The sequence below is a fragment of the Gobius niger genome (genome assembly GCF_951799975.1).
Source record: "Gobius niger genome assembly, chromosome: 7".
NCBI classification, from domain to species: domain Eukaryota; kingdom Metazoa; phylum Chordata; class Actinopteri; order Gobiiformes; family Gobiidae; genus Gobius; species Gobius niger.
This window is the reverse complement of record NC_136858.1, coordinates 15,070,973-15,085,687: the sequence shown is the minus strand read 5'-3', so window position 1 is coordinate 15,085,687 and position 14,715 is coordinate 15,070,973. Positions and strand designations below refer to the sequence as shown.

The 14,715-nt window shown below is 40.1% G+C and overlaps 1 protein-coding gene across 3 annotated transcripts in view; it reads right to left on the bottom strand.

The window, feature by feature from the left end:
• LOC306965443 (protocadherin-15-like) overlaps positions 1-14,715 on the bottom strand; it is a 494,180-nt gene that overhangs the window by 192,840 nt on the left and 286,625 nt on the right. For all 3 annotated transcript variants that reach the window (XM_079559864.1, XM_079559865.1, XM_079559863.1), the window contains 3 exons: positions 12,174-12,380; positions 7,937-8,071; positions 3,267-3,416 (listed from right to left, as the gene is read on the bottom strand). In XM_079559864.1, coding sequence (XP_079415990.1) covers positions 3,267-3,416; positions 7,937-8,071; positions 12,174-12,380 — 492 coding nt within the window. The remainder of the gene's footprint in view (positions 1-3,266; positions 3,417-7,936; positions 8,072-12,173; positions 12,381-14,715) is intronic.

Below are 14,715 nucleotides of genomic sequence, written 5' to 3'. Positions count from 1 at the left end.
CCGTAAATGGGTTTGTTTTTCGTCGAACAGCCATGGGATGTGTACTGAAAGGCCCCCGTGTGGATTTTTGCTTAGGGCCCCAGAAGAGCCAGCACCGGCTCTGCGTCATGTGGTTCTGCAAACTAGATGTACTCCTCTTGTGGGGAAGAGTTCAGCCCCAAGCAGAACAACAGGCCGAACAGAATGATCTGATTCATCATGGGAGCAAATGTAAACTTCCTTCAATTCTAAACAAGCACAAGTGACTACTTCAGAAAACCTTTGCAGCTTCTGTGACTCAGCGCGTACACAAACCTTTGTTGTCATAACGTTATGCCAGCTTAGGATAAAACCCAACTGGAATTCAATTATTTCTAAACGTCTGACACAGATCTGACATTTTTAAATAGACAAACTAATGAATAATAAGTGTTGTTTTCTGTTCCAGGCTGATAGCGTATTTTTGGGGGGAGATTTGTGCAAAGATATTATCTATTTTTGCTTGCCACAGATTATGCCGCTGCGTAATGAGGCACATATATAATTGATACCGCGTTGTCATCTAAATTAATCAGCTAACATTTCTTTTAAGCCAATTATTAAAGGCGCCCTGCTGCTTGTAGCCACCAACACTCACAGAGGAGCTGGTGTCAAAACCCTCCAATTTTTTCCCTCTTTTTATGTTGGGCTAAATGCCGCAGCATCAAATAACCAGGACTGCATTCCCAAGAGGGGCTACCATGACTCTCATAAAATGGTTTAAAGTGCTTGTACCGGTCGTTCTTTGACCCCACGGCCTCATTTCGGGGGAGGGCCAATAGCTGGGTTTTAAGACAAGATTAAACCTGACCTTTTTGGTGTCTGACATTTTTTGGAGAAGCGGATTGTGAGAGAGGACAGAGCGGCTGAAAGACAAAAAGGGATCATGCTCGGACTACTGAATAAAAGATAATAGATAGGGCATGCACACAGGGAGACGCAGAGGAATTGAGTAATGGGCTTGTTTGGGTATTTTGCCGGTCAAAGTTTAGGGCACAGAGGATTGCTTTTTTTCCCTCTCTTCTGTAGAAAGTAAACATCGAATAATCTCTTGATCTTATTATGCGAATAACTGAAATCAAGCCATAATATAGTCTTTACATTGCTATACAGTTCCACTTTTTGAACTTTTTTTTTTTTTCAGTTGTTGAGAGTATTATCCAACAAGCTTCCACAGAGTCAGTACGGAGTTATTTTATTACACCGATTTAAACCTTCCTGAGGAGGAGTTATGTTATATAACTGGTAACTGGTATTTTTCACACTTGAAAATTATGACTTTACAACCTCAGCTGAATATTCCAGCTGAATAAACCCGCGTGTAAACAAAACCGCTAATGCTACAACAACTAGCTAGTAAGATACTAACGTTACATGAATGTTTCTTAGCACTAGGTATAATTCACAACATGCTACGTAATGTTACACTGAAGGCTGTGACCAAAATAAATGCACTAATGCAGTGATTTTGTCAAAGGCCACCACTACTGTCTTAATCTGGTATCTGAACTCGGAGCAGTCTGGACATCTCAGAGTCTACATGTTGTAATCACCAGTTTGAGCAGCTTTCCAAGGCATTTTTCCAAGAGGAAGGTCAGAGATTCACCAGTTACCATTAGACCTGCCATTAGCTCATTTTGAATGTATTTTTCCATATTAAAAACAAATGCACAAAGGTGATTCATGAACATGTACAACCTAAGCTCAAACAGAAAGTAATGCTTTTCTCCAGCAGTACTTTACAAGCCTTTCACGAGCCAAACTGATCGACCATGTTAAGAGATACATGGGGATACCGTCACAGGAAAAACCAAGACAAGCCAATGATAGCACTGGAGGCGGGAGTTAACACCTTCCACGCTAGGATTTCCCATCAAACACCTTTACCAGTGCCCTTTCTTCTGTTTTAAATGAGCTGGCCACCAGAACATTTACTCGAATGTACGTGTGGACTACAAACAATCATGGCGGAAGATTTAAACGCAAAGCTTAGGTCATTGTGTTGATTGGTTCTCTCTGGTTAAAACTGTGATCGTTAGCCCCGCCTCAAGTCTCGATTTGGAAATCGCGTCCTATTACCTCTATTCCAGACTGTCTTTATAAATACAGAAATAAAGTCAGTCTGGCTTTATGCCGGGCTACCACTTTACACACAAAAACCTTCCACCAAAACCAGGACAGTGTTACTGCCAAAGAACTGACTGTAAAACTGACGATTAAAGAAATCCCATTACAGAGACTGACCAAAGTTGAGATTGTGATTTAGATTAAATACCCAGCCCTATTCTTTGTTTAACTCTGACCAAGGATATATATCAGGCTTGTTCATCTTATTCGCGGGACCATGGCAACAACCACATGGCAACAACCACAAACCAAAATAACTTAGCTTAGGAGAAACAAGTCAATAAGGGTTAACTCTCTACCACAGGCTGCAGTTTTTGAATAAGAGGTGTAATGTCTATATCCGAGTCCATCTGACTTTTACCATGACATTTTATGCATTGATCAAGATTCCAAGATTAAAAGCAAATTGGAAAAAATCTTCTTCCATCAAAGTGCTTTATCATCGTCATTGTTGCTTCGAACACTGTTAATGTACAATTCAGTATTCTTTTTTACATCCGTGTCATACTGTACATCACACCAGAGCCAAGAACTTTTGGAGCAGCCCCGAAAGAATACATTAAGTCAGGAAAGTTTTTGAAAGTTTCTTGTCATCACTTTTTGTCATTGTTGAGAGTATAAATGGGGACAGAGGTGACTACGAGAGGAGACAGAATATCCATTCTAAGAGGAAGCAGAACAACGACTGCATGACACGACACAAAAACAAGTTGGGCTGACCACACAATGCATGCGACTGGTTTGAGTTTGTTCTGATGATGGAAAAGGTGAACATCTCTATTCTGCATCTATCATCACGAGGAAATAATTCAGAAGGATAATGATCTGCTGTAAAACTCTCTCATAAAAATATAATTAGTTGACAAAAAGTCATGTTTACCGCTTAATAAACTTTCACTGCATGATGTTAATTGTGTCATTTTGGATTTTATGAAAATGCCCAAGCTGGCTGTTTCACCCAACCTCATCTGAATATTCAGCAACCTGTAAATAAAAAGGTACGTATGTGTGGGCATGTTTGTAGAGTTCTGAACTACAGGATTAGCAGCTTGTATACCAAATGAATCCACATGGAGACCACAGAATTAGCTTTTGTTTCTGACAGTTGACACATGGATTACCTGTATGACGGTCTCCCCTGGCTGCATGTCCGTGAACACCTCCACGCTGTAGGAGACCTGGGCGAACGTGGGCGTGTTGTCGTTAGCATCGATGACCAGGATGTTGACCATCACGGGACCACTCTGTTGGACCCCGTCTGAAGCCACCATCTGCAAATGCAAATCACACAAGTACTAAACCGATTCCAAAGTTGGTACAACAGATAGGAGTCCATTCATCTATTTTCTTCCTCTTTATGCAGCGCCGGGTCGCGGAGGCAGCAGTCTCAGCAGAGATGCCCAGACTTCCCGATCCATGCACGCCGCCTCCAGTTGTTCTGGGGGGACCCGAGGCGACACCAGGTCAGCTCGGCGACATAGTACCACCAGCGTGTCCTGGGCCTTCGACGAGGCCTCTTCCCAATAGGACATGCCTGGAACACCTCCTGAGGGAGGCGACCAGGAGGCATCCGAAACAGATGCCCTAGCCACCTCAGCTGGCTCCTTTCCACATGAAGGAGCAGCAACTCTACTCTGGGCTCCGCCCGGGTAACTGAGCTCCTCACCCGATCTCAAAGGGTGTGCCTAACCACCCTGCAAAGGAAACTCATTTCGGCTGCTTGTATTCGCGATCTTGTCCTTTCGGTCATTACCCAAATCTCATGACCATAGGTGAGGGTGTCACTTGTCATTTGTACACAATCTTAGTCTAAATCTTAGACTAAATAAAGGGAGAAAACTAGCTAAAAATCTCAACACTGAGCAGTGAAAAGTTGATGTTTTCCCCTGCCATGTCTCGCCTGAAAGAAAAGTTGAATTCGATTTATTGTGGCAGAGGAAAAAACATGATCTGCAAATAATGTCTTCCCTTGGCTATATGGCTTTCAGTCTTTCATCCATTTTCCCCACAGAAGAATCTTTCCACTTTGCCTGAATCCATTTGAAACCGCTTTCGCTCACTGCTGTTGCGTTTGTCCAGAGAAAACACAACAATGATCGTGCACTTTGAGCATTTGGCCCGTTTTAGAGAACACATCCCCCAAAACTGCACCCATTCTGAAAGGCCACGATAAAGCCACTTGATCTGTGCTTTCGTACGCCTTGTCTTATCCCACTGTTAGAACAGAGGAACGAGGGACGCTCTCAGCTTAGGTTGGCCCGAAGGACGGCTTGCAAACAGAGCTAACTGCGTGTTTATTTAGCCGCCGGTGAAAATGGACCAAGAGCAAATGAAGTGTCGGGAAGGAAAGGCGGCAAAACAACAGCGGAGGAGCAATTGGATTTTAGTTTAGACATAGGACTTAAACAGAAGTGACAGTCTTGTTGGATGAAGCAGTATTTGCGTGAAAAGAAGAGGTCCTTATGGAGAACACTGAGATTGTACAGACACACTAGAATTTGTACTTCAGATGACAGCAAATATCTCTCGCTTATCAACAGTTCCTTTTGTTTCACACTCAGAAGCCCCAAGCGACTTACAGCTTTTTTCCCCTTTTACTGGTATCCCGCAACTAGGGCTGCGGAGCATGAGGAAAGCTTGCGATATTCCATTACTGTCTCGAGGATATTATTGGTATATGTCACTATACTTTTTCAACACTTTGACTTGTCGCCCATCTGGGTTGGTGAACAAAACTTTTGCTCATTTTTAAGTACCACGTTTGATTTTGAGGCTGTTAGTCAAGAAAATGGCAAATCTTAGTCAGATGAAAGGCCTCAGTAATTTTGCGATGAATTGTGGCTACTTGGCATATTTTAAGCACAAAGCTACATATATTCACTGACCCATTTCATTCTAGTTAGTTGAAATGTTATGTACTTAAAAAGCAAACAACCAAATCCATTTTTAAAGGGACTAGACTGCCACTTATGTTAAAATTATGTATTTTGATCCCCATACATGTTCCAGCAACGTCCTAATGTGTAGAATGAGCTCAGACCTGTTCACCACAACTGCCTCTAAAATCCTGCACTGTCACTCAAAAAGGTGTTAATTCGGGTCTGAAGTGCCGTCATGCAAGAGCTTAATATAGAAACTGCAGTTACGCGTAAGGCCTGAGGTGGCAGTAGCGAGTATAAAAAATGTCAACTTCCATCTAGTCCCTTTAAGACCCATATAATCTGCAGTAGGTTAGAAAATGTATTCATTAAGCGCAAAACAGTACATAAAGTGCATATGACAGGTTTTGAAAATATGACTGATTTAGAGGGATAACATTTATTATAAGTTGTAAGCAGCAATTTTAGAAGAAGAAGAAGAAATGTTGGGACTTTTTAAGCTACTGACAAGAAGTGACATAGATAGAGGTAAAGTTCCATAGCAGTTTGACTGATTAATTTCCCATTGACATAACATGGTTGGCACGGCAACAGTTTATTCTCTTAACCTCGACCTAAACCAAGCACATTTCTTCCAGTTTGCCATTACTCAGATCTAAAAGCTTTTTGAAGAAAGCGTCAAAATGGCGACGAAAACGAGTATGAAATCACAACAAAAAAAGTGACAAAAAAGCAGCAAAAGAGCGATAAAAATGGAAAGGAAAAGAAACAATAACACAATAAACAAGTGAAAAAAAAGGTTGCCTTTATCTATGTCACTTCCTGTCAGTGGCAAATATGGAAGTGGGACTATAAACATCACAAAAAACTGGTCAAACTAAAGAAAGCTGAGTCAAATGTTCTGCGAAATCTTAAATATAATGATTTTGTTGTGTCTAATGTGTCATGCACTTTAACACCACTGAGTATGGTGTGCATGAATAATGCACAAAATTGTAACTGAAATTGAGGTCATTTTTTAACTACCATCATTTCTTTGTCGACACATATGAGGACATTGAACCACAAAGCCTTAATCATGGAATCATTTACATAAATTCCATGTAGATTGTGGAGATACTATCAGAGCAATAACCGCTGAACTTTCATATTACGAATAATTGTCTGTCCCTTTCAGACATGCTCTCTTAATGTGCAACTTTGTTCTGTCTGTACAAATGATTAATTAACATTTCCAAAGATAGCATGTCGCTTCTCCTTGATTTATATCACTCCACAGTGCTCATAATGTTCAGGCCAACCAGAGAGAACCAACGCTTTTGTAATCATAATGCTTTCAACCAAAAACAGATGCCAATAGTTTTTTGTCCAATTATTCTTTTTCCTTTATTCACCATGTATGCTGCCGACATTTCTGTCTGAACGTTGCCATGGAAATCTGCCAATTTTAGGGGAACAAACCACATCCTTTTATGTAAACGCTTATTATTTAACAAAACATTATATATTGACTGTGTCTGTAATCCTTGAAATCTTAGCAGTTTTGATGATACAATCCCGAGCTTTATACAGCGCCTGAATATTCATCGACCATTGATCCAGCGGCTGTAATAGCATAAACCCATAAGAAAAAGTCTCAGAGGCTGTTGTTTTATTACCTACATTAGAAATCAAATTGAAATTGTATAGAGCAGATGGCAAGTCGCCTCATTTATATTTCATTTGTTTTGACAAGAAGTGGTATAACAGACGAGTGCAAACCAGAAGATAGTTTTGTTTCTGTTTTGGTTCTTAAGATTATTTGATGCAAAACTAGTTGGAGACTAAAGTTGCCGCTGCTCACGGAGATGTCTCCGCAAGATTAGCGTGAACCTGGCCCCCCATCATACTCAAATTTAAATGAAAAATATGTCAAGCGTTTGTGCTACGTTTGTGCTGTTTTGTGCTGTAAAAATCTGTGTTTGTGCTGTTATGTTTTTGAGATAATAATGATTGTTTTATTGGTCAGATCTAAGGTCACCCTGTTCGTTATAAAGTTCCAAAACAGGTACAAAAGGTGTCACCGCTTCCTCTACATCTGTGCTGTTTTGTGCTGTAAAGATTTCTGTTTGTGCTGGTTCGGTTTTTAAACTATTACAAACTTTAGAGCCTTAAGGCGTTCACCCTCGTCCTCCTCTGAGGTGCGCGCACGTGTCAGAGGCGCACGGCAACACACACTGCATGCAAAAAACAATCATCAATATCTCAAAAATGGTAACAGCACAAACAAAGATTTTTACAGCACAAAACAGCACAAACGATTGACATATTTTTCATTTAAATTTGAGTGTGATGGGGGGCCAGGTTCACTCTAATCTCCGAAAGGTCCCCTGGAGGTAGTTTGATTTCAGCGGAGACTGCATGTCGCGAATACTTTTTGTTGTCCTCAACCCTTAAGACGTTTCTGTGAGGAGACCTCAAACAGACTCTATATGACTCTTTGAAGTCTCCATGGTAGCCGACAGGTTTTGGAGACATTGCGGGGACGTCACAGAAACGTCTCACAGGTTGAGGACAACAAATAGTGTTTGCTTGTTTGCAAATGCTTGAGAACGAGTAGACCTCTCGGAGACCGTGTGGAGACTCCGCTGAAATTGAACCTGTTTGTTTTCACCGAGACAACCTAAATGGTGTTAGCATCTCAATTAAATGCTTATCAGTGATAAAGACATATTTTAATTGGTCAAATGAAAATCCCATTCCCATCCTAAAAGCACTTGAACACAAACCAACAATGACCACCATCTCGGGAAAATTAGCTCCCCAGTTCAACAGGACAAAGAATTGGGTCAACCCCAACAAATACATAGAGAATAATGTATAAATCTAATAGTGCTATAGTCTTATCCTGTATGATATTTACTTGGACGTACCATGAATGAGTACGTCTGCTGGATCTCCCTGTCCACCGGTTTGAGGAGCCTCAGGTAGCGCACTAGTCCTGTCGGCGTCAGGCTGAAGACGGCCGTGTAGTCGTTCATTGTTATCGTCACCATGGGGTCTTTGGTCTTCGCACGCGGAGAAATAGGAAAGAAAATGTTACCATGGAGATGACACATGTATATATATACATGTCTTTTTTATTATTATTATTACGGCCGCAGCTGTGGGGAAGAGAAACCCATCACCAAGTGCATTTTGATCTGCCAAAGAGTGATGAAGTAATGCGATGATGGAACACTCGTCGGCCTCCAGAGCAGTGGGGAAAGAGCTGCAGATGTCACATTTTAACACATGTGCATTAACACAGGAAATGGATGAGAATCTTCCTCCTGCTATAAAGTACCGCTGACATCTTGGGATAGAAAAATGCACAGCGTGAACATTGTACTGGCGCGGATGAGTCATGACTATGAGTCTGTGGAAGATAATGGAAATATAGAGGACAGTATACAGTATAGTATAACTGAAATGCATGCTTTTTGACTAATCCTAATTTTTCTATTGCTCATCACACAGTATGGCCTAAAAAGGGGATTCATTTCAACCAAATATTAAGTGAATAAATTTGCTGTCCATCCATTTTCCAAGGCTTATACTTTCTCTAAATCTTCTCTATGCAAGCTCTTCTCTATTTCAAAAAGATACTAATGGTAGTATTATTGTTTCATTCACACTTTCAGGTTTGGGGAATACATATTTCCTCTCGTCATTTCTTGCAAAAAGGATAGATTCACTTAACTGTGATGCTCGCCAATTTTTATTGCTCTCACCGGCACTGACGTTCCGGGCCTCAGTCCTTCATCAGACTTCATCAAGTCTGATATCTGATGAATGGCTGAGTCCCGAAATGTCACAGCCGGTGAGAGTAATAAAAATTGCTGAGCATCACAGTTGTGCGGATCTATCCTTTTTTTCCACTGTAACTGTTAACTCTCATCATTTCTTATAACTGCAGAAGCACCCAAGTCTATTTTTCCTGAACTTTGTGGCATTATAGATATAAATCCAGAAGCGTCCTCTGCATCTTAAAGCCCAAACACAAGCAGTGGATCCGCTCTTAGAAGCCCTGCGCTCAGACTACATTCATTATGGCGCCATTGATTTGTTTGCATGACGTCAGTCATAAACTTGATTCTTTTAGCATGTACATTTCACATGGCTGCCACTCAGAGGGCGCTCAACTGCTGCCTTTTTGCTGATGAAGCGACGTTTCCATTCACCCACATTATTTTAAAGGGGCTAGATGCAAGTTAGCCATTTTATACTCACTACTGCCACCTCAGGTCTTACATGTAACTGCACCTTCTATATTAAGCTTGTGCATGATGGCACTTCGGACCCGAATTAACACCTTTTTTAGTGACAGTGCAGGATTTTAGAAGCAGTTGTGGTGAATACTGTAGGTCTGGGCTTTAACATATTTAAACCCTGTATAGTCCCTTTAAGTTTGAAAACATCTTTGTATAAGTGCTCAAAGGCAGGTTTATAAGCCACAATTATGCACAACATGTCCACTTTAATCTTTTCAGACATAACACATGTTCTAACAATACCCAAACCCCTGTCTGCACGTCTCTGATATGTCTGACTGGAGCGACTTGCCCTCAGTCGGGAGTGTTCTTTCTGCACTGTGTTAACAAAGTCCGGCCGCTCCATTGCTTGAAGTCGGCTTCGATCCGTGTCGGTCAATGCGCCCTCTTAAGAGACTTTGGTCAACATCGGCAACTGGGTGCCATATTGATTCCTTTATCTCTCTTTTCAATACGTTTTGATTTGTTAATCTCCCACAAGAACTGGCTTTGAAAGAACTGTGTCTTTTTTCCTTTTTCTTTTCAAGATGTGTACAGCTAGAAGTTGCAATTTAGCACGCAAAATGGAGCAGCTCAGCCACAGAAAATTGAGTAAAAAGGTAAACAAGTTTAAAGACATATACAAAGAATAATTGCGTGTTGTGATTTGCGTAAACAACCACGGCACACTGATTGTAAAGATTATCACCCCAAAAACTAAGAGGTTACTGGCTAGCTCGCCACACACACACTAAGTACATATCATTACTGGAGATTTGCTTTTTCGCCCAAAAGAGTAGACAGATCATTTTAACCTCGCGACCAACATGGAGCTTTGTCAGGAAGATGATAAAACGTTGTAATTTTGGGTTCACGGTGTCTTCTCCAGCAGTGATAAGTGCTTTGAGGTTTGATCCCAAAAACAAAAACATGCAGGCACGCAGGGGATGTCCGAGCTAGAAGTCAGTTGACCACGGGGACATTTATCATAATGAAAGTACTTTGTTGGAAGTGCAGCCGTAATTACAAGAAAATAACACGGTATTTAAGTTGTTTTGGTGAATGAAAAATTGGATCCATGCATTTCAGCTAGAGTAATGTTATAACGCTTGAATCTAATTTGTGTGTTTTGCCATTTTTTTGCAGGTGCCGCCACTCACGGTGCATTGAATTTGCAATTTGAAATGACTATATTTCGTGAGACGGCAAAACCACTTGACAAAAATATCTTGTGCAAGGCCTTTTTAATGTTTTCTGCACACAGCTTCAAAAGAACTTCTACACGAGTGAGAAGGACTTCAGTTCAGAACATCAGTCATTAATAGTAGCACTCACCGCTAAGGCTGAGACTGACGTTTGAGAATATTAGGACTATTTTCAATCCGCATTTTTATCAGTTAGTAAAACAGTGTCATATTCCAGTTGTCTCGGGGGCAGGAAAGAAAAGGAAAATCATACAATACTGTTAACTTTACGGAACATTTATTTTTGAAATGCAATATGACGGTAAAATGATCTTGGTTACGGTTTCTTATGTCTTTGGAAATATTAGGTGGATGACTTCAACGAGGCACAAGAGGGACATCTCCAGATGGAGGATTATCCAATTTTACTTGTTTTAGATTGAAGGGGGAAACTAATAAGTAGTTCAATAGGTACAGACGGCATATCTGGATTCGCCTATACAGTATATGGTCATGTTTGAAAACAGTTAAGGGGGAAAACAATTTGGAGAAAAATCAAAACTTTCTCTAATTATTCAAAAACTACTTTAGCAAATGCTGAACTATGAATATAGTTTTCTACTGAATAAAGACACAAAGACATGGGGAGGAGCAAAGTGGTTCAACAGCCCATAAATACATAAATAACGGAGGATGCTAACCATGATGCTAGATTCATGCTAACAGCTGGCCTTGAGTGCCGTTTTTTTTTCACTTCTAGCCTACTGAAAATGTTTATGTAAGAATGAGACATAACGTTTGAGTCTCATTCATATGGAGCCTTTTTTTTTCATTATACTTTATTTTTATGTTGTAGAATGTTGGTAGGGGAATGCTACATGCTACATGTTAGCATCATTCTACCGCTAGCTAGTGCTAACTGCAACTGCGTTTTTTTCGCTTCTACTGAACAATCTACTGTGAATAAACATCCATATGGACCCGATTTAGACTTTACTTTACTTTATTTGTATGTGATCAATAAGTTAATATTTCACCAGGAAATTGCTAAAAACTGTGAAAAACTGCGTTTCCCAGAAGATTCTATTTTCCCCCTCGGCTCATCTGTATCCATCTACATGAGTCTGAAGACAATCTATTGTTTTCCACTGAGTTATATAATGCTTTTAGGTCAACTGATTGCATTGTCCTAGCTCTGGACATCCCCTCATTACAACCATGTATCATGGTCTCTCCACCTCCCCCTTTACCTACAGGAGTATCACCGGGAGCCAGCTGGAACAAGGACACAGACACAAACCATGAAGATGATGACAATGACAGTGCACCGGCACCACAATCATAAACAACACAATGTTTGAACAATGACAAATAAGCTTGGTTTGTTGTAAGGCTGCATGATCTCTTGAAGGTGAATCAAAATTGCAGTTTATATGGGCGCAAATCGCAAAGGCTGCAATTACTTAGGAATACAGTATAATGTTCAATTTGGATCTCGACAAACAAATTATTCTAAAACACATTCATTGTTCAGGCTTCTCTCAAACATATATTTTTAAATGTGCATAATCTAAATAATTGTCTATTAAATATTCCCCCCCTAAATCACGCAGCCCTAATTCGTTTACGGAACCACGTTTCACACTCTCTCGCCATAGCGGACGCAGACTGATGATGCGTGGCTTTCTCTGTACCTCCTCAATGTCATTATCCAGTGCAATGATTCCCAGGGGCTCGGTGAGGTTGGCGCTGGCAAAGATAGTCGTCCCCACCGGAGAGGACTCGCTGACGTAGCCCTGATAGGTGGCAAACTGGAAATACGGGGACTGATTGTTCTCGTCGAGGATCTCGATAATGAGGTCGGCGTACGTGGGCAGAGGGTGTCCGTTGTCCTGCTCAGCCTATAGGAGAAATCACAAGAGGGGGAGAGTAAACAGGTAGTGTGTCAATGTCAGGCAAAACAGAAGATTAGGACTTAAAGTTAAAGCGTCCTACTCCTATCTCAAGTCTTAGTCAAAATAAAGTTCTTCATGTAGAAAGGAATCGGTAAGGATAAACAAGTCGGAATCATGATGGATTAGGCAAAATCTGACATATATTAGAAAAACAAGATTCAAAATTCATAAATGTTAGAATTAATGCAAGTAATTTCTGGACAGTGCTGAGACAGAGGAAAAGGTCATGGTCTAATCTCTATCTGTAATCATTCTGTGGCAACAAAACAATGCAATTGAGACCAAACAGCTTACAAATTGCCAATTGCGGCAGCTGAGCCTCAAAGACAGAAATGAAATCAAGATGGCCTTATTATTTGATTTTGAGGTAAAAAAAACAAAAACAAAAAATATAATAAACAATGCTGAACACAACGTTTTGTTTTTGTACAACCTTACTGTGCATGTTAGGGCATTTTCACACAGGCTACAGTTAGGTTGAGCTATAAGACTTTTTAGATTTTTTTTGTTACACCTGAACACAATTTTGTTGTACTCTTGTACCATGACAAATGAAGTACTTACTTATAATTATACTTCCTATCACAAACATCTGTTTAATGTGCCAATGTGAATGTTCTGTCACTTTAAAGGTGCATTATTCAACTTTATATGCAGAAAAAGTTTATATTTGTGCGTATTTGAACATCTAGAAACTCAACAAATATAAAAAAAAACCTTTGTGTCCGGAGCCGTTCGCACGTGACACTGCATTGTCGTTTTTCGAATCCGCTGAACTACTTTCTCCCACACGGCTAAAGTGGAGTCATTTTTTTCCATATTGCCATTTCAATTACAAAGTCCACATAGCAAATTTAATCAAGGGTGTACTCTGGATTAGCGCTTAGTAATTACCAAGCACTTAACACCAATACCATCATTTGTAGAAGGAGGGATATGATTAGGAGCGGGTGCTACTACTTCCAAATGACCAAATGGATTTATTTTGCCTGAAATATGACCCAAGACAGGGCCCAAGTGAGGCAAATTGCTTTTTAATGGTTTGGGAAGATGACCACAAGTGATCAGGAATGTGCAGCTGTGGAATATTTTAATTTATTTTTCATTACAAAATCTGATTTTTATGAAGAGAAGCACATGGCAATATCTTCAGAGCAGTTGCAAGACATAAGTCAAACATGTTCAAGACTTTGTGTGAAGTGAAAAGATGAATTGAGTTTAAATTCAGGGAATATGCAACGCCGGACTAGTTTGAACTATTACAAACGATGGAACAGGGGAAAAAGATGGATATTTGCATCTCCTCGGCTCAATTTGCTATCATGTCCTGATTTACAAGATGATCGCAAATGTAGTGCATTGTTTTAAGCCGTTGGCCATCCTTAGTTTCAATACAGAATGGAGTTAGTGTAAGGTTTACCGTTTTAGGTTGTTTGTTGAACAATGGTACTCAAAAAAGTTAGCATACAATAACGAAAACAAATTATATGACCACTATCAACTGCCAGAAGACAGCATGGTTGGACACATTGCAGAACAATTAAATCAGTGCCCAAAACATTTATATTTGTACAAGCAAACTGCTCCCAATGCAAATTTGCTGCTGGCTAAATGGTTTGATTTTGCTTTTGGCATTCTCCCACATAATAAGGTCAAACACAAAAAGCTTGGCTCTCGTAGCCCATGGATGAGAAAGCCAAGCGTTTTTTTGGTTTCGCTGTTAGATTGCTGACATTGTTACATAGAAACATCGCTGATTTGATATTGTAGTGGCTTGATTTATTTGCATATGTACAAATGAGGCTAGGGAATGCCAAAAAAAACAATGCCCATACATCCCTGTCTGCACTTGTAGAAAGATGGTATTCTGTATATCCAAACTTGGACTAAAACATAAATCTGTTTCAATAATCTAGGGTAAAGGGGTGATTCCGCCAAATCGGTCCCTTTTGTGTTCCAAGGAAATAAACACAATCATAGCCAGTTGTTGAAGGACAAATATTGCATACCGTAATATTAGATGGTTACACTTTATTTTACAGTACTTCCATAACACCATTGTACCTAAACTTAGTACAATGTAATGTGCTCTGTATAACAGTCTGTAAAAACGTGTACCTATGCGCTACATAGACAATGGAATAATGTGTATTAGTACTTTGGAGGACACGAGACCCTTAGGGTTAGGGCTTAAGGTTAGGGTTAGAGTTGTGTCTTATTACACTATGCACCTACAAACTACTCATACATATTATTCCATTGTGTATCTAACCCATAGGTA